At 39.8% G+C, this 20,340-nt stretch overlaps 1 protein-coding gene across 9 annotated transcripts in view; it reads right to left on the bottom strand.

The window, feature by feature from the left end:
* FMNL2 (formin like 2) overlaps positions 1–20,340 on the bottom strand; it is a 282,923-nt gene that overhangs the window by 83,856 nt on the left and 178,727 nt on the right. For all 9 annotated transcript variants that reach the window (XR_004319856.1, XR_004319855.1, XR_004319853.1 and 6 more), the window contains exons 3-4: positions 11,733–11,813; positions 6,480–6,556 (exon numbers count right to left, since the gene is read on the bottom strand). Coding sequence is in view for 4 of the 9 variants with exons in the window: in XM_032479445.1 (XP_032335336.1) it covers positions 6,480–6,556; positions 11,733–11,813 (158 nt within the window). In the remaining 5 variants the exon portion in view is untranslated. The remainder of the gene's footprint in view (positions 1–6,479; positions 6,557–11,732; positions 11,814–20,340) is intronic.

The raw sequence follows: 20,340 nt of genomic DNA, 5'->3' as shown, positions 1-20,340 counted from the left end.
ATTGGCTTTTATTTCAATTCAATGCCCCTCCCCTGACTGGCTCACTTTGAGTCAAAGAGCCTTAAAAATAAATTTCAAAGTGAAAGGCAGAAGCCAGCTAGCTGCTCAGTTCCTAAGAAGTCAGCCAAGCATGTAACATGTCCTGCCTCTGCGAGACTTCATTTCACTTTTAACCTCTTTTTCCATGCTGTGAGATCTTCCCTGAATCTCTGATCTGGCCCAGACCCCTATAGGTGATTTAGGGAAGAGTAAGCTATAAATCCACCACAGCTGACTACTGTACCCCACTTTGTCAAGCGAGATGAGGTTAGTAAAGTCACATCAGCAAAAAAGGCTATGGATTATAAGGAAAAAGCAGCCTTCACTTTTTCCCCCGTCTGCTCACTCCCTATCCCTACCCTACCTGGGATATTCTGTATGGGAGAGAACAGAGGTGAGGGTGGGCTTCTGTGGAAACGAAAGAATATGGAAATAAAATCAGGAGAGACGAAAAAGGGGCAACTTTCAAAGCAGTACCTTTCATCTAAAGGCATAAAAAAATGGATGCCCCATTCTGCAGATTTATGTACATTAATGACATATCATAAATCTAGGGTTCCTGTAGAAAATTTCCATTTTCACCTCTGTGCAGGCTACACACACTTTAATATATTGCCAATATGCAAACAGTTTCAAACTGAGTGATTACAGGTTTTGGAAAGTAGAATTATTTCTGACGCTGACAGCATGCACCATTTACTGACTACCTTACAGATTTGATGTTATTACCATATATTGTCAATTTCAATTTAGGCAAATTCCAAATCAGCTGCTTAGGCGCTAGAAGACACAGTGATAATGAGAAATAGCTCTGGAAAAAAGCTTCAAGGAAGGGCTGTAAATGAAGATGCCAATAGTTACTGTTTCACTATAGACAGGTCAAAGCTTTGTTTCCAGATTGCTGTTGTTTTCTCTCTGCCCCCCTAAATCTTAGAACCTCATTGTTCTCATCTAGAAAATTAAGCCTCAAAGGACATTTCTGGCTTAAATTTCTAAGATCGAAGAAAGCAGACCCAAGACACACAAGATAAAGGGATAAATGGTGAATTCTCTCGGTCAGTCTCCTTCAGAGAGATGCTACAGGCATCCAGTAGGAATCGCAGTTGCTGACAAATCATGAAAAAAAAAAAAAAAAACACACAAGAATCAAGAGAAAGAAAGTAAGCATCACCCAGATTCACTGTGGGCTACCAATCTCTTCCACCAACAACATCACAGACTAGTTCTCAGAGTATAGCCCATGTACCACCTGGGGTCCCTGAGGCCCTCTCAGGAGTCTGTGAAGTTAAAACCATTTTCATACAATTACGAAAGTAGTTACTTTTGTCACTGACACTCGCACTGATGGTACAAAAGAAATGTGAATAAAACTGCTACCATCAAAAATACGCCCTGTTTATTGTATGTTCACCCTAAGCATTTAGGAGGAAAAAAGAAATCAGCTTCACTTAAACTGTCCTCAGTGAAGCACTAAAAATCACTAATTTTAGTAATGCTTCCTCCCTGAGTATACACCTTTTTAATTTTCCGCGTGATAAAAATGGGAAACCCACATAAAGCACTTCTGCTGTCTGCCCAGGAACGACGACGTCTTAAGGAAAAGCACTAGTGCAGCTGCTGGAGCTGGTAACCGAACCAGCCACTTTTTTACATGGAATATAAAATGACGGACAAATTATGGTTATTCTGTCTCAGGTGTTAGGCAGATATTCTCAGAAGTGAATGAAGTGAGCCTACCATTTTGAGGAATACAACTGACAACACTTGCTCTCAATGAGAAAATTTGAGCTTACAAGGAGAAAAATGAGAATTTTGGAACACTTGTATTCACCACCGTGAGTTGGACAGCTTCCCAGTATTTAAAGTATATTCTGATGAGACTGATGATTAACAAATGTGACTGTTTTTATAGTATAGAATAAAATGTATTGACATTTGATAGATCAGGATGACTCAGGGAAACAAGCTTTTCCAAATGACTAATTCATGATGCTACAAAATTACCATGGGTATAAACACCCATTCAAAGTGCAAGACAACACAATGGATTGAAGTATAATAGGGTACAAAAGCTCACTGATTATGGCTTCTGATTCCACATGACAAGTAACTTTAAGAAATTACCACTTCTTGGGGAGGAAGGGGTAGCTCAGTGGTAGAGTGCATGCTTAGCATGCACAAGGTCCTGGGTTCAATCACTGGTACCTCCACTAAAAATTACCACTCCCCCACAAAAAATAAGTAAATAAAATTTTTAAAAAATTACCACTTCTTGAATTTTGGTGTAGTATCAAAGAATATCTACAATTATCTGAAAAGATTACTTAAAAGCTCTTTCTTTTGTCAAGTGCATATCTGTGTAAAGCCAGGTCTTCTTCATATATATCAACTAAAACACATTACAATAAACTGAATACATACAAAGATATGAGAGTCCAACTGCCTTCTATCAGTGAGACATTAAAGAGATTTGTAAACATGTAAATTAATGCCATTCTTGTCACTAATTTTTTTTTTTGCTTTGGAAAATAGTTATTTTCATGAAATATGTTATTTGTGCTATATTATGTTCATAATTTTATATTTACATATTTACATTTATTAAATATTCATTGTTAAATAAATATTAAATGTTATTAAATAAGCACATCTAAAATTTATCAGTTTAAATTTCCAATACAGTAACACTAATAAATAAAACCCACATAAATAAAAATTGATTGGAGTTCAAATAAATTTAAGACAGTCAAGGAATCAAAAAATTTAATAACTGCTCGGTTAGATAACAGGCTTTAGATTTGTACATCTCCAGGGTCAAATCTCAGTGCTTCTGAATTACATGGACTTAACCAAGGTATTTAATTGCTGACTCTGTTTCCTCATCTGAAAAACAGAGGTTCAGAGGTAAAGGGTAATAATAAAAATATTTCTGTGAGAAATAACACATTTAACTTGCCCAATAGAGTGCTTAACTACATGATAAAATGATTACACTCTTGAGGATGTCCAAAAAAGCACCATCTAAGAATCAATTAATCACAGGGTAGCTTGACACACACACTCACACCACACATGATGTGGCACAAACCTAGCCTTAGCTATTCTTCTGTTTCCTGTCAGCCTGGCCCAGCCAGCACCGTTTCACAAAGTGGCCAGGCCGTCCAGGAGAAAAGACACGCACACAACACTCCTCAGCTCCTTCCTTTCTCTACACGTCTCCCCTCTCCTTGCTAACCTGCACATTCTGCCTGCAACCTCCTGCCCACTCTTACCCACCCTACCATTGAGATACACTGAAAAGAGCAGCTTTCAGAACCTCTATGACCTCGCACTCAGGATGAAAAGTAATTTTCTATCATAATAGGCAGTTTTACTAAAATTAATTACCTGCAAGGAGAGAGAGAGAGCCTACACCTCAGTTTCATGGACTAAAACCCGTCAATCTACTGGGCCCCCAACCATCAGCACCACTTGAATCTGATCACCCTGACATCCAAGGCATCCTGACATCTGCCTCCTCGCACTACACAGCCAATGTGTTCTAACAGCGCTTGGCTCCTTTCAAGGATATTTCAAGTCATTTCAAGGGCGTGGATAAGCCATAATCCAATTTCTCTCTATTATTATAGTTCCTAAGAGTAAGTGAATGAGATTATTTCTAGTCCAATTCTTATTTCAATTTGGCTCAAAAAATTAATTTTCTTTCTTAGATGACTGCTCCATTTATAGTTTTAGGCTGATATCAAAACTCAGAATAGGCCCTTTGCTTGACAAAAGCTGTAGTTTGGAATGTTATCTGAGGAAAGCCCCAGATTTTAACCTTGACATGCAAGCATGTGCCAAAAATAATTTTTTTTCAGGACAAGTAGATTTTAAATGTAATTCTTTTAATTTCTGGGAATCACCAATTCCTAGGTGTCAGGGTCACTTTAGACAGAGAAGGTAACATTCTCTGCATGGATTTCCTTAGGGACACATCACACAATACTGTTGAGTTATTATTTGATACAATATTATTTTCAACAAGAATAACAACAAATAACATCTATCATATGTTGAGTTATTACTTTATATTAAACCCTATATTAGGTCTTTCCTAAGTTATCACATTATTACAACATTCCTATTAAATAGTATTATTCTCATTTTATAGGTGAGAAGGTAACTGGGTCACATGGTAAATAGAGAGGGTTTATGTAACTTATTTAAGTCAAAGAGGGGGGCACGGCAAAAGTATGAGCCATGATCTCTAAGGCAAATGGGCACCCAATTATATTTTTAGTCTGGTACCCCAAAGAGTGCAATAAAAATCTAGAGATCCCCTCTACAGCACCCTGCATTCCCAGAACTCCTCGTTGTAGTAACTGATGATTTTCACACTATTGAGTAACTCTTCAGAGGTTTTCCCCATCAAATATGGTCAAGCCAATTAATTTCCATAAAGAGTCCAGTTCAGGTTTGGGTTTTCAGGACAGGCAAGATAGGTCAAAATCCTGGTGTGTGGTTTCATTCCATATAAGGTTATGCCAATAACTGATGATTTCATACAACCAGACAATGCATTTCCTTGAATTTCTCTGCTGCTAAAACCAAAGCTTTCAGAGTGTCTCATGTAGGTAGTAGACAAGGGAACACTGCAGCTGGTGAAGATGAAAGAAATGTAAGACTCTTTCAACATGCTTAGAGTATCCTAAACAACAAACCACACCAATTGCTTGCAGATTTGCACTGGCTTCCACCCAACCAGAGCTCTTCTCTTCATCCAACTTTGTATTGGAAATGATCATCTTGCTTTGGTATTTGATGGTCAATTTCACATTACTTCAGCAATGCTTGAAGAGATGCTTTTTGACAATTTGTAGAAATCTGGGCTGCAGCTCATTTTACCATTTTCATTCAAGAAGAAGTGCCAGCAGTATAGGGTTGAACCTTACCAAATGGAATCTAGTTCCTTATCCACAAACATTGGAAAGCATTTGAATTTCCTAAGCTTCAGATGCCGAACTGTATTAAATCACCACCTCTCTCACCCCCAATAGACAAGCCTCATTGCTTTGATCCCTGAGCCCTGATTATCTTATTTCCTTTCAGGGGAAGAGCTGCCAGATTAGACTACAGAAGTAAAAGAACACAGCATTTTGAACAAATCACCTGGTTCTACAGCTGTAGACTCTGTGAAAGTCACTCACCTTTTCCAGTCCTTAATTCTTTTAATCTATAAAATGAGGGACCAGGTAACTGTTAATTTCTTTGTTACAGTTCACTTTCATGACACTGTGATCCATTGTTCTACAGCCCATTTTCCAGGACAAAGGTGATTATCAACTCTAGGTTAGATCAGTTCATTTTCTGAATACTTCATTTTTGAGGTGACAAACGTGTGAAATTATCCTTAAGGAAGTGAAAATTCTCACCCAAGCTCTGGAACTACAAATTAACCTTTCATTTCTATGACCTAAAAAAGCTTATTCTGAAAAAAAATAACCACCTAAATGGCTTATACCAAACACAGTCCAAAGTAGAAGTTAACTGTTATTTAGGTAATATATTTATCCTACAGATACTCTATAAAACAAAAAGGTAATGTACATGGAAAACTTCATTACGAATACCTGTCACAGGGGAAAATTCTGAGAGATATAAAGTCTATACTCTTTTCCTCGTAAACTTTAAAGAATTAAAATCCAGAGGGGTTAAGTAATTGTCAAATGTTAAACAGGCACTTTAAGAAGAATTGAAGCTATAAAATACCAATATCATTCTGCTTTAGAGATAAACCATCTTACTTGAATGTGCTGTACAATTCTGCCATCTCAGAAGGAAGGGTGTGTGTAATGAACTTGTACTTGCTTGAGGCAAAGCAACCATGCTGTTGCACAAAAACCTCTTAGAAATGCTTAGTGCAGAGATTCCCCACACTTTACCCAGTGTGGATTTATACTTCATGGTCCTGAAATTCTGGCTTGAAGGAAGAAGAGACTCAGAACAAAGTATTTAAGTGCAAGGAGGTGTGTCAAGTGACATCACTCCAGCTTCTGTCCCCTTCTGGCCAGGGAATTAAAAAAATAATGAAGCAGCTTTGACTAACCAGCTTGAAGAACTCCAGTGAAGGCTTCTAGAACTCCCAGGATCTCAGTCTACATTACTTATCGGGGGTTCCTGATTTCCCAGGGAATTACTATGCACACACTACCACTGCATCCAAGCAAAGGATTTTAGAATTGTTATAAGCATCCCAAGTCAAGGACTGTCTGTCCTGCTCTGACTGATTCTTGTACAGTGAGCAATTCGAGAATGAAAACAAAGCTTCCACCCATCTAAACCTCAGTCTCTTAACTTACAATGAACAGAAAGGAAGCTTAATTCTCTGGATATGATTCAGTCACTTTGTAAAGTGTCCAAAAGCCCATAGAGCTAAAATGTGAAATGGGCACACTTACCCAATATGGTTGGTTCTTAAAGAAATTTCCAGTTCTCTTAGCACTTGTGTGGATTCTTGAACACGCCGTCTGAATTTCTATAATTCAAGAACACATATTCTTAAAAACATTTTAGTAACTGCTAGAACTGCAGCTTACTTGTAGTAAGTTTAACAGAATATGAAAATATCTGCTTCTAAAGTGGGCTTCTCTCACATTTCTTTCTGCAAAGCACACAAGTTTCTCATCATAAAAATCAGCTTATGCAAAAGGACTGGGGGAAATTACTTATTTCACGTACTAAGTGTCCTTAAGTAAGTAGACTGTTTTTCCCTGTCCCATAATACAGCAGTCACTGACACATCTATGTGTTGGGGCCCCTGAAACTACCCATTTCAATGATTCTCTAGGGCTCACAGGTCTCAGCGTGTAGTTATCCTCATGGCGAGGATTTACTACAGCAAAGAGAGACTAGGCACAATTAGCTAAGGGAAAAGGTGCACAAGGTGAAGTCCAGAGGAAACCAGGTACAAGCTTCCAGGAGTCTTTACCCAGAGAAGTCACAAATGACAATACTTGTGAAATGCTGTCTACCAGGGAAGCTCATTAGAGACTTAGTATCTGGGGCTGATCACTTAGCACTCTCTGCCCAGCACATACCCAAAGTGCAGCCTCCCAGAAAGAAAACAGGCATTCAGCATAAACCATGCGGTTGGCATAAACAGGGTGGCACAGTGGGCCATTATGAACAGGGTATGGTGGGAACCAAGTTCCCAGTTGCAAACCAAAGGCCAACCTTGCAAGTAGGCCTTTTTAAGGTAGCAATCTCCAATTTACTATGTTCATTCTTTTCTGCAGGACCTCACTTGGAAGGTCCCTCCTCTAGACACTTCCTTTTTACTTCTGGAATGTCCTTTCTCATTCCCTTGTCTATCAAAATCCCACCTGTCCTTCCAGAACTCCCTCAGGTCTTCCTTTCTCCAATGAATCCTCCTCTGATAGTCAATGTCCTCACCTCTCTATCCTCTCGACTCCAAATAATCCTCAAGGTATCACTAGGTTGCACTGCACATGAGTTCTCTGGAACATAGTTTCCTATGAGACATTTATTTCCAGTAACTGAAGCCTCAGGCTGGTCTGGAAGAATGTCATTTGGTGTGCAATGCCTTCTAAGAAGAGTTCTTTGCTCTCTGTGCTCCAGACCCAAACCACCTTTAGGTTACAGCGTTTTCAGGAAAAGCCTTTGAGAATTCTGGCCATGACAGCAGTTGAATCAGGATCATCCAACTCCAAGGAAAGGCATCCATGGACAGGAAGGAGAGGGGAAAGCTGGCCAGGAGGAGTCTAAGATGTGGAGAGGGGAGAGCACTGCCCTGCCCCAGGTGGGACCTGCTACCCCAGGGAGGATACCTGCTCATACTGGGTGGCTCCAGTCACCCTCTTCTCCTCTTCTGAAGGCCCTTCATTTCTCCGACAGTTGCTTTGCACTAGGGAAAATAGCCTCAATTTCCCCCTGGAGGCACCCTAAAGACCTTCTCAGGTTTGTAGCATCCAGGATATAGGAAATAAAAGCATCCTTGATGCAACGAGAAAGGGAAAAAAAAAAAAAAAAAGGCACCCCCTCTTTTGTCAAGAAAAGCTTAAGAAACAGCAGAGTCATCTGTAGTTTGGAGGGACTTCCAAGCCCAGGGCTTCCTGAAGAGCTTTCCAGCAATGAAGACCACTGATGAGGTGGGTCTTTGGCCACACAGTTGAGGAAACCATTTCCAGGTATGCTGGCTGCTCCAAAAGGGCCACATCAGAGTCACAAGTCTTGGGCTGTCTGCACATGCGGCCTTTAGAAGATGACTCGGCATTCCTAGCCATGCATTATGCAGAGTCCTGACTCATTCCCTGGAGCTTGTGCTGGTCCCTTAATTCTGCCTTATGCTTCCTTAAGGCAAGGTCCTCCCTCACCTACATCGTGAACCACATGGTACCCAGCATAGCACTGAGGACCTAACAGAGTACAAAAGAGCATCTAATTGGGTGGAGGGTACAGCTCAGTAGTGGTAGAGTGCATGCTTAGCATGCACGAGGTCCAGGGTTCAGTCCCTAGTACCTACTTTAAAAAAATAAAAATTAAAAAAGCTTAGGAAAAAACAAAACAAAAAAAAGAGGATCGGCTGAAGGACTAAGAGATATATCAAAACAAAACAATTTAATCAAAACGCTGAGGTAACAGGGATGACAACAATAGCAGGTAACATTTATTAGGCATTTACTGTGGGAGGCACTACACTTTGGAAACTGCAGGATAACTGAGGTAGAACTAAACTGACTTTGCCCTGCATTCTATTCTCTTGGGGACTGTTCAACTTTCAGCTGGACTCTGAACCACACAGAAGCCTTGGCATCCACTTCCCTCAAACATAAACAGTGAGTGGCGACACTCTGCACATTTTTTTTTTTTTTGGCAAAGGGAAGTAATTAAGTTTGTTTATTTAATGGAGTACTGGGGATTGAACCCAGGACCTCGTGCACTGAGCTACTACACCCTCCCCTCACCCCCACCCCAACTTCTACAATGGAACCAGCATGCTCTAAAACACTTCAAAGGGAAATCACATGCCTGTGGGAACCAGCAAAAAAGAGCTGGGCACCACTGATTAGGAGCATCCACCTTTTCCCTGGTCCTTTCTGCAAAAGGCCGGCCCAGGGAGGAGCCCATGGAGACAGCTGAGCCCTGGAGACCTGTCTAATAGGTTTAATTTTATGACTGCAGAGCTCAAAGGGGACCAGACTCCTTCCTTCATGGCCTGTAGCCTTTCTCCAGGTCAGTCATGAGCACTTCCCCACCCCAGGACAGACTGAGAACTGCCTGGTATTAAACAAGGAGGCTGATTTGGAGAGATATCTAATTTAGGCTCTTCCTTCCCTGCCCTACAGGGTTTCATTTAAAACTACTTGGAAGAAAATCTAAACAGAATATGCTTAAGGATTTTTTTTTTTTAAAGAAGACAGCAAATTAAGTATCTTCTATTCAAGGTGAACAAAAGATTAATGAATGAAGTGCCTGAAGACTCCAGATAACATTAAGGGAAGACTGCTCAGCCTAGACTACCTGGCTAATATTGAAAGCTTGATTTGAAATCTCTTTTTCCCCCACCATCATATAGCTGAGACTCGTAGTAAATTCATTTTAACTGCTAGCCATGTCTTATTCCAAGCAAAATCTCCTTTTTTTCCAGGCTTTAAACACGACAATTACACCGAGTGGAACCGATCACTTCCTACCGCCAGCTTGCCAACAGAACTCTTACTAAAACAGGGGACGATTGATCTGACATCCAGTTTATTTTTTTCTGAGCTGAATGACAGATCTTAAAAGATGAGGCACAAGCCAAACAAGGCCATTCAGGTGAATATACACGGTAAGGGCAGAGATTTCAGGAATGAAGGCAGCCCAGACAGACATCCTTTGTCCTGGGCCTCTTCATAAAGTTATTTGCAAGGAAGTAAAACAGAGGGAGCAGCTGATTTGCTGCTGTTTTTTCATTTTACATTCTTTGCCTTAACCCAGGCATAACTGTTCCAAAGGAGGGCTGGGACCGGGCCAGGAAGAACCCACTGCTTCCCTCCAACCATCTTCCTCCTCAGGGGCTTTGGAGCTGCAGTCTACAAAGCACTTGAGAGAAGTTTCCATTTTTAGTTTTCTTTTTAAAGAATCTGACAAATGTTGAGGTAACTGTTGGGAGACAGGCCATACTCTGTGTGAGGGAAGCTCTCAGTCTTGTACACAAACACCGGCTTTTCTGCCCACTCAGCTTGGGGTGAGTGTGCCTATGGCTGGGGTCGGAGCCAGCCAGCCAGAAGGTTTCCAAGTTGGGGGATTTCTGAAAATATTTCTCAAATAGAATCTCGCTGCCCTGTGCAAAGGAACAGCCCAGAAAACCACCTGGGTTTTTCTAGGGGCTTGTATTTTGTGTATACGGGTGCACCTTCCTTTAACTCTCTCCAATCTGATGGAATGGAAGGTTGCTATATCCTTGGGGAAGGGGAGCAGAAAGGAACTAAGAATTAAGCAGCTGTCTCAGGAGGGGGCCTGACAGCAGCTCTTTAAAAAAAGAGAGAGAGAGAGAGACACGTGTGTGATATATTGGTGAGGAGGGGACATACGAGGATCCCTTGACAGGCACATGCTTAGAAGAGGAGGCTATGTCATATTCAAGTCACACATGGCATCTGTGTGACAGCAAAGGTCCACAGCCCATTCACATCATCACTCCTAGATTTTATTTCCACTTGTCTGCATAGTATCCATAGGACACTGGGCCAGGAGCCGTCCAAAAGGAAATAATAGCTGTTCTCCTTCCCTTGATTTCTTTTGGCAGAGGGGAGGGTGGAGTTTACAATGGAAGCAGAAGATGAAAAAAATAAAAGATTAACAACAACAACAAGAAAAGGTTAACAAAAATATATAAGAGCCAAAAGCCCTGGAAACAGTGGCTAACTAGGAAAAGTGTGCCTTTCTGCTCTCATGAGTCACACACTCAAACAACAGAGAGAATTCAGCTCCAGATATTTTCTCTGCAGCCTTGAAAGCAGGAGCTGTGGAAGGTCAACTGAAAAACAAGTGCTGTCTGGTGCCGAGCCCTTTACCCATCATGAGCAAGGGCAGCTCTGCCCTGAGTCAGCCCAGGACTGATCCAGGCCCGCAGGGCTGTGCCAGGCTGCATGCTTTATCACGAGGCATCAGTTTAGACCAATTGTGTGGCTGCACAAAGCAAGGCTTGTTTGTAAAAGGAGAGAGTCCACTGAGAATGGAATCAGCTCTTCTCTCCTCACCTCCTTGGGGCCAGGGGCACGGCTGGGGCCAGGGAAGCCACTAAAAGCATCAACACAGGATGTGAGTGCACAGCTGGGATGACAAAGCCCCAGTGATGTTTTTCAAGGTCTCTGGAAATGCACCAAGACATGAAAGACAAGTATTCCCTTTACTCGGCATGCTCTTCTCAGGGCCTGAACACCTCCGGACAGAACTTATTGCCTTGTGTAATAACCATCAGAAGGACATGACTCCCATCTCAGGAAAGTACTTTTAAACACACTCCCAAGCGAGGATGGCTTTTTTCTTTGCCTTCTCGTGCTGTCGGGCTCCAAAGGTTGTTTTCCTGGAGGCTCTGGCAGAGGCTACAATGCAGAGGAAGGAAGGTCTCCCTCCAGTGCAGGAGGATCCTACTCTGCCTTCTCATAAGGAAGCAAAACCACCATGTGGAAACACACACATCTTACCTTCCTGGTTACAGCTGGATCCAGATAGCCTTTGAGCTTTTGAATGTAAGTATGGGGAGGGTTCTTCACCTGGAATCGTTCCTGCAGGAAGCACAAAAGCACAGTAAAAAGCATGAAAGCAATGAAGTATGAAGGCATGACAGTCAGCCACATTCAAACAGATTCATCCCGCTGATCCCAAGCCAAAAACGCATCCATGGTATCCACACTGCGGCCCTTCAAATAGTCATTGGTTTTCAATCTTTATAGTAGGTGTTATTATCCCCTCTTTCCCAGGAGAAGAAACTGAGAAATTCAGCCCTTCCCTAAGATGACACAGCTGATCAGTAGTACAGGTGGATTTGAACCCATGTCTGCCTAACTCTAGAGTCTGACTCGCTTTCTCTGTAAGGCTCTGCAGCAATTTTTCTGGGAATAGTGTTCTGCCCAACGTGCACTCAGGGTCCTCTTCTAGCAGGTCTTCAGTCTATGCATATTCTTTTGAGAATCTTCAGCGTTGGTAAATCTTTTTCTTCTGAGTATTTTATCTTTGAAAATACCAAAATTCAACTCAAACTAGATAAAACTAACTTGTTTCAAAAGTGAGTAATGGGTCCAATGCTAAGAGACTGCAGTGAGCATGCGTATATTTGTGTGTGGGCACGTGCACGTGTGTGACCATTAGGAGCTCCTAAGACAGGTCCCCAATCAGAAGACACAAAAATATACTGAAATATCAAAATAAGCATAGTATATTATATATATATAATACATATACTTCTCAAGGTGATATCCAAAGGTAGATCTGGGATGGGACCCTGAGAGTCTGCATTTCTACCAAGTTTCATGCTGATGCTGTGGATGGAGGGTCCACACTTTAAGAAACTCATGCTCACGTGTATCAGGTTTTAGAGACTATAGTAGAATACGCTGTAGGAAGTTGGGTAAAACCCAAAGGCCCACACTATAAAATGGTAAGTACTGTGTTATGTTCATATAATGAGATACAACATTCTGAAGAAAAAGAACAAACTGTACTGCATCGTCCTACATGGATGGATCTTATAAACCTGATGTTGAGACAAAGAAGCATGATTCTTTTTACACAACAGACATAATTAAATATTAATGGTTAGGGACACACACACGGACACACACACACACACACACGCAGCGCGCGCGCACGAGGTTGGGGAGAGGTAAGGAATTTGCATAAAAATGATAGTCTGAGGACCAAGGTGGGGGAAGAAAATACAGACTGATCCTGAGAGGCTGGCAACGTTCTACTTCCTGATCCCAGTGATAGTTACTCTGCTGCTGGCATTATCTTACTTATGCTCTTCTTCAGTTTCACAACCTTATCTGTATATATGCTATATTTCACACACAAGGTTTACCTAAATCAGCTCTAAAAGGAAAAAAAAAAGATGCATCAGGAAGTCAAAACAATTCTTATTAGGTTCTTTTCTACATAGAACTCAAAAGATGTTTTGCTAATAATTCTTTTTAACCTAATCATTGCTTACGCCAAAATAGAATTTTTTAGTATTTCACAACCCTGACAACTGGCCGGCATGTTTAAGCAACTTGTTTATCCCATATAAATTTGTACTTCTTCAACACACGGAACCACAACATTCTTCCTGGTCCTTTCAAGCCTTGCTTGCTTACAGATTTAGAAATGTTACAGATCCTCTTACTATTATCAAAAAGATCATCTTATTGGTGAAAATATATGTCTTATTACTGTTTAATACTACTTTAAAATAGAGGAAAGTGGCCTATAGTGAGACACCTAACAATATCTCCCTTTTATTTAAAAACGATCATGGTAAATTTCATAGTAAACAAACTCTCAACAAAGCTGTTGAAAAAGAGTCAGCTTATTATTCCCAGTAATTCTCCCCAATTTTCTATCCCACAAGCAATTTCTAAGTAACAATTCATGACTATCTCAGATAGTCATGATTATCTCTAGTGCCATGTCTATGTAACAGGTTCCATTTTTTTTTCCTTTAACACTGTCACTTCACTGAGGAATCAGATAGGCTACAACTGCCACAGGGTTTTAGCAACAGCCCAGCTGAGGGCTAAAATAATCACAAAAAGCTCCCCCAAAATGAACTGATAAGCTATCTGGAAACCAGTTATTTCTTCTAACCTTGTGTATGCAACAGCTGATGCCAGAGATATATTAGGATATAAATAAATCAATGGTTTTTAATAATACAAACCCACCACCCAAATTCTTAAAAGTCCCATGACCAGTGATAACTCAAACTGCTCTATTCTACTATAGCAAATACTACCTACCTCTAAATATAAAGTTTCTAGCACATGAAATTCAATGAATTATAACTCTGGCTAATGTAGAATTACTTGGTTGAGGATGAGAAATTTGAAATCTGTAGGCAGCTGTCGAGTGATTTCTACTGTTTATTCTTTTAGAGAATGTCCTTCATACCATAAGAGCCATATTTATTCCTTTAAAGTAAGAAAATCTGGCTCAGCAGCACATATAACATACTGATATTTACTCAGTTAATTCATTTTTGACAGTCAATAAATGTAGCTTTCTCTGTTTCTTACTTAAGATTGTGGTCCCCAGTGGGACTTTCTCAAATAGACACATTTGCTGGTCCTGCTGACTTGATCATCTATCCTCATAATTAGTTGCTTGAAATCATGGACAAGGTCTAAATTTAATAAACTCATACTTTTCAAATGTGCTTAGCATGTGCTTTTATGTTTTAGGCACTTTTTTTTCCCACTCGTTTTAGAAACTTACTAAACTAATTTCCAAGAAACAGAAAATGAAGAAAACTGATGCTTTAAAACACAATAGGTCTACATCACAGCTACTTCTCAAAGAACTCAGCCTGCCTCCAGGAATTCAAGTGAAACTATAATGGAGGGAAAATACAAAGCCCCAGTTATTTTCCTAAAACTGAAGGTTGTTTGTCTAATCTCAAAAGGAGCTACTGTTTCAGTTATAAATTCAGCACCTGGCTCAACGAGCCTTTTCTGTCTGTCTGTCTGCCTTCAACATGGCCACGTGGACAGTAGAAACATTTGGAGGAATACACTGGAGATTTCAGCACCTTGTCAAAACACATTTATGTTGAAGGACTTTGGATGGATTATTGGCATCATATGTATTAAATTAATATTTTTTCTTCTAAGTATTAGAATTTTAGATTTTGCACTGAAACCCAAAATTGCCTTGACTGGCAGTTTTCCATCATCCTCACTAACAGAACTGTTTCACATCCTACAAGCTATTTTCAGTAACTAGTTACCTGCTTGTTCAACATCACTGATATGTAACAATGGGTCTGGGGGCGGTTAATTATTCTCCATAAATATTCAAAGAACAGAGCCTAAAGCCATTTCTTAACATCCAGGACACTATGCCAACAAACTGCATCAAAAGTTTGGGAGGTGGATATAGCTCAGTGGTAGAGTGCATGCTTAGCACACACAAGGCCTTGAGTTCAATTCCCTAGTACCTTCATGAAAGAAGGAAAGAAAGAAAGAAGAAAGGAAGGAAGAAAGAAAGGAAGAAAGGAAGGAAGGAAGGAAGAAAAAAAATACTTAAGCTTAAAAAAAAAGTACTATGGGAGGAAAGAGAGGGGAAAATAAACCTTAGAATCTTCATTAAGCTTCTATGTCATTTGCAAATATTTTACTTTAATAAATTAGAGTGTTAGAAATTCAATTTTCTGGTAATAACCAGAAATTTTCTTCTCACTGCTAAAAGTAACTTCATTTATACAAGCCCAGGAGCATAATTACCCTTTCATCTGGGGTTGTAATTCTTGTTTCTCAAAGATAATTAACTTATCTCGTCATAACACTTAACAATTTACCATACTCTTTAGACCTCTTAACTTACTCAAGCCTCCCTATCTGCCAAGAGGATATTCAATCCATTTTATAGATAAGGAAACTGAGGCTCAGAGATGAAGGGACTTGCCTTAATCACACACACCAAATCAAAGATGCAAACTCTTTGACACTTGTTCTTTTCACTACGCTGTACTAAGTGTGCTCATCTTGCTTTTGATAGTTTAAGTTTTTAAAAGACAAGAAACATATTCTACTTTTCTTTGAGTCCCAGTATATAAAATACTTGGCACACAGTCCTTAATAATGTTCAAAGAATTAAATTTCTCTTAAATGTCATACAAAAGTCACATCTTTTATAAATTACAGGTGAGTGTTTAAAGCTTAAAAGTACACAAAGAGATTGTAATCACCCTGCACAGGACAGACACCCTGTGGGTTCCATGCCAGATATCTCAGCCAAACTCACATCACAGCTAAAGGACATCTGCTGATAAGCTTGTATCCTCTCATGGCTCTGAAACTGCCTAGTGCCTTCCACAATTACATTTCTCATTAACTCAGTCCACTAAAGCTTACATTAGCCTCCCCTCTCCCCACCAGCCACCAGGAAGGTGTTACTCTGCCTACACACAGGCCAGCCCTGCAGATAAGGAAAAACCAAAGCACTGACTGGATTCCACTCAATGACCAAGATTCAAGTCTACTGCAACCCAAACTAGAAAACCAGGCCAATCTCAAAGGAGCTAAATGGAGGGGCTGTGACAGAGATGCGCCAGGTTCCTTGGGTAAGTCAGAGAAGAAAACATAATCAGCTGTGCTACAACACGGCCTTCTCTACTAGACACAGGCGGGCAGCCTTGGGTTCTTCCGAAACAGCTGAACTATTTCTCTGGGGCCTCCCTCCATGCCCCCTTTCCCCACCTAAATCTAATAAAGTTTGTGACTGAAAGCCTTTCTGCACAAAGGTTTGGAATTGGACATTCCACTCATCTAGCAAAACATTTCTGATCCTTTGCATCCTCTCTATCCAAGTGTATAATTACACAAGAAATGACTTAATTGAGGTTAATTTGGCATTGGCTGGACTTACAACAAGAATGTTATACGCATTTCCACTCCATAAATTCTATTTGGATAAGCAACCCCAAAATCAAAAAGAATGTCATTCAAGTTTATCTTATACCTTAATATTCTGAAGTTTAAGGAGAGAAATTATATTGAGTCTTTGGAAAATGAATGGCTGGAGGGGGACACATGTAGTGTTGAGTTTCTCTCCCTGTTTGGGATAGTCACAAGATCACTGGTTCTATTTCAGCAGTGGATTAAGCAGAGATATATAAACTACTTAAACACCCTTAGGGATGAATTAGACATTGCCATCATTATGCCATTACTAATGTTTCATTATTCTGTTCCTGTAATAAATTCAGATAGTGAAAATCCAAAGGGCTTTGTTTTTGTGCACATAAGCGCATTAGCTCACTACCTTTGAAGGATTTTTCTTCCTAGAAGCTGAAAGTAGTTGGCCTTCCTGTCCCAAGGCTGAGTAAGCGAACTGTAGTCTCTAAATGAGCTATAATTACAACTAGCATCATTGCCATCACTGAGTACTAATTTGCAGGACTTATCTTGGTGCTAAATGTTCTTCAGAGCTACGTTGACAGAAATAACCTATGTCCTTCAAAGGTTTACCCTCTAAAACAGGTAATGCAGACATGAGTAGATGAGAGGAAAAGACAAAAATAAGAGATTGCATTAATATTGCATATAGACATAAATGATTTACACAGAATAAGACACCAAAAACTAGCACAAGTGCTGGAGAAAAGGGGGCTCACAAGACCAGAATCCAGGTTCCTAAGCAGGAGGGACTGAGGTAAGCTATAACATTTCAGCCCTCCCAGGGGTAACAATTTATACAAATAGGAAAAAAATTTACACAAAGAGACATAGATTTCCTAAGGAATGGCGAGTACCAAAGTCCCAGAGGGAATGCAAATTCATGTTTCCCAAAAAAGAGAAAAACCAATTCCGAAACTTCAGAAAGGCTGCCAGACAACTATCCCACCAACAGAAACTATGTGTATGAAAGAAGAGGACCACTGAGAGAAAATGAGGGGGAAAAAATTAAGACTCTACCTACTTACAACAATAGATGGCCAAGAAATCGCATTCAGACAGGATTCTAATTTGGGATTCCAATTTTGTCTAACAACTACCAGAGGCAGCTAAGGCCAGCTGTGCCACCATTTAGAAGGATCCCTGTGGTTATTATTGGATGAAAACATTTTGCAAGACAAGTCCCTGCCTCTGAACATCTTAAATTTTGCTATCACATTTAGCTCTCCTGTTTCCAGGCACTAACGTGAAAAATACCAAAGTGGGGAAAAAAAGCAGACTTTATTTTTGGTGATCATTTCATCCTTTCATTCATCAAGAACACATTATGCAACACAGCGTGTAAAAAAGCACACAACGAAACAAATTCAGTTCCAAAGCGTTAAATCTCATCTCTGAGCTACAACAGACATTTCTGTAATACAAAGTAGAATATGATAAGAGCCATATGTGATCCTCTGGAAGTTCAAAGAAAGGTAAGGCTCTTTCCAACCGAGACGATCAAAGGAACTTCCTTGAAGAAAGTGGCTTTTGAATTGCCTTTTGAAGGACAGGCAGCACATAGATATCCTGGGACAGTGTGAGAGGCAGGAGACAGAGGGGTTCTCCAGATGGGGGAACATGGGAACAAAGGCAGAGAAGCACATGTGCTTGCAACTTCAAGGGGTTTAGCCAGGGTTCCAGGAACACAGTTTATGAAAGGCAGTGGCACAAAGAATCTAAACGGTGAGTTGGAAAGGACAATGGCAGGTGTCAAATAATAGGCTAATGCGTATAGAACAGACAACAGGGAGTCAATAAGGAGTTTTGAATAGGTAGAACATACAGTTAATACCATATAACTCCCCTTTCTCCATTCCCAACTTGAAAAGTTGGCCATTTCTGCACTAGACCAGACGAAAAATCTGCATGTCAGATTCATTCCACAGCCACAGTTTCTTGGAGAGCTGTGAAGCATTCTTCAGCTCTGAATATGAAATCATTTTCCTAGTCTGAGAGGAGAGGACAACTTTCCAAGTGTTCCATTACAGCTCTCAGACTGGAAATAACTTTTGATGAGACTTTTCCAAATGATTTCCTTTATTTAGACTAGTGAAAGCCTCTTCTAGTTCACCAGGTCTTTCCTAATCAAAACATCCTATAATTCATTCTCTCATACGTAATATTAATTGGGCTTCTTTAATCCTACTAGTAGTTTATCATTTTCTCCAATTTAAAGTATTTTAATTGAATCTGTTGAGTTTGTAAGGAAGGAGGCCATACTAATAAAGTTTATCTTAGACGTTATCCTAAGCAAAGACTGAACCACAGCCATTGCGTGCCACGTAGCAACATTCAGTAAGTACTAAGGTCATTGTTATTGTTACTGAAGATGTAAGAACTGGCAGAGTGATGGAAGGTCAGATATATACCGGAAAACCTTTAAGATAATCTTTAAATCCTTTGCTCTGTCCCTTCAAGAGCCATAGCTTTCCTTTCTCTTAAATTGGCGTTTCTTAAAATACATACTACCTAAGACCTGCATCTAAAGAGATTGAGGATGTTTGTTATATTGCAAAAATTCTCTGATCCAATCACAAGTACTCAGGAATCTGCATTTTCTTAAATTCCCCAAGTAGGTCTTCAGTCACTAAAGCTTATTCATCATTGCTTTAGATTATACTTCCTACTTTGGATACCTCGATCTCTCTCTTTATTCAATCCACAAAGAGAAGATGCATATCCTTGGTAAGCAAAGACTTAGGAATATTTTTAATTAGGTTTAAAGACAGACTTACATTATAAACTATAGTTACAGTCTATGCTTTCATGAAAATTTTGCAAGATCCCTGGGAAGTACTCTTCCTATAAGAATGCAAGAAGTATAAAAATGACTCATTGTTTCTTCATCTGAAAAATGGGAGTATGAAACCCTTTCTCCCCCATTACCACATATCTCAAAAAACCCTTGTTAATGACGCCTTCCAAATAAGAACAACATACTGAAGATCTCATACAAATAAAACAGAGGGAAAAAAGAAATAGCAGTTCTGAGCTTGATCAGGGCAGGATAAAAAAGAAGAAAGAATAAGCCTTAGATTTTTCATAAAAGCAATTATATATTTCAAGACTTAGATAACAGCACTAATATTTTTCAATCACTCAAGAATTTGAAAGGATGGCAAGCTCTTACTTTAAGGGTTGCTTTCTTGACTGCAGTTACATCAACTGGATTCCCTGAGACTTCATTTGCCCTAATTCAAACAGGGCAAATACATGGGTAAAATTCACAGAATTTCAATAGGTGCTTCCTGAACTTAAAGAAATGTGGTATTTATGAAGGGCATAGTTTATGTAAGTGAACCTTCAAAACAGAAAGCATGAAAAGAGAGAAGGAAGCTGCCTAAAGTCAACAAGTGTCTGACACAGCAAAGAAAGCATCCTTATAAATTTGTAGATACTGACAGGCATATGTAGAATAGATAAACAAGATTATACTGTATAGCAGGGAAATATATACAAGGTTTTGTGGTAGCTCACAGTGAAAAAAATGTGACAATGAATATATGTATGTTCGTGTATAACTGAAAAATTGTGCTCTACACTGGAATTTGACACAACATTGTAAAATGACTATAACTTAATAAAAATGTTAAAAAAAAAAAGCATCCTTATGAACATA

This window comes from Camelus ferus, chromosome 5 (assembly GCF_009834535.1).
Source record: "Camelus ferus isolate YT-003-E chromosome 5, BCGSAC_Cfer_1.0, whole genome shotgun sequence".
NCBI classification, from domain to species: Eukaryota; Metazoa; Chordata; class Mammalia; order Artiodactyla; family Camelidae; genus Camelus; species Camelus ferus.
Note: the sequence above shows the minus strand (reverse complement) of the source record. Positions and strands in the feature narration are given on the sequence as shown.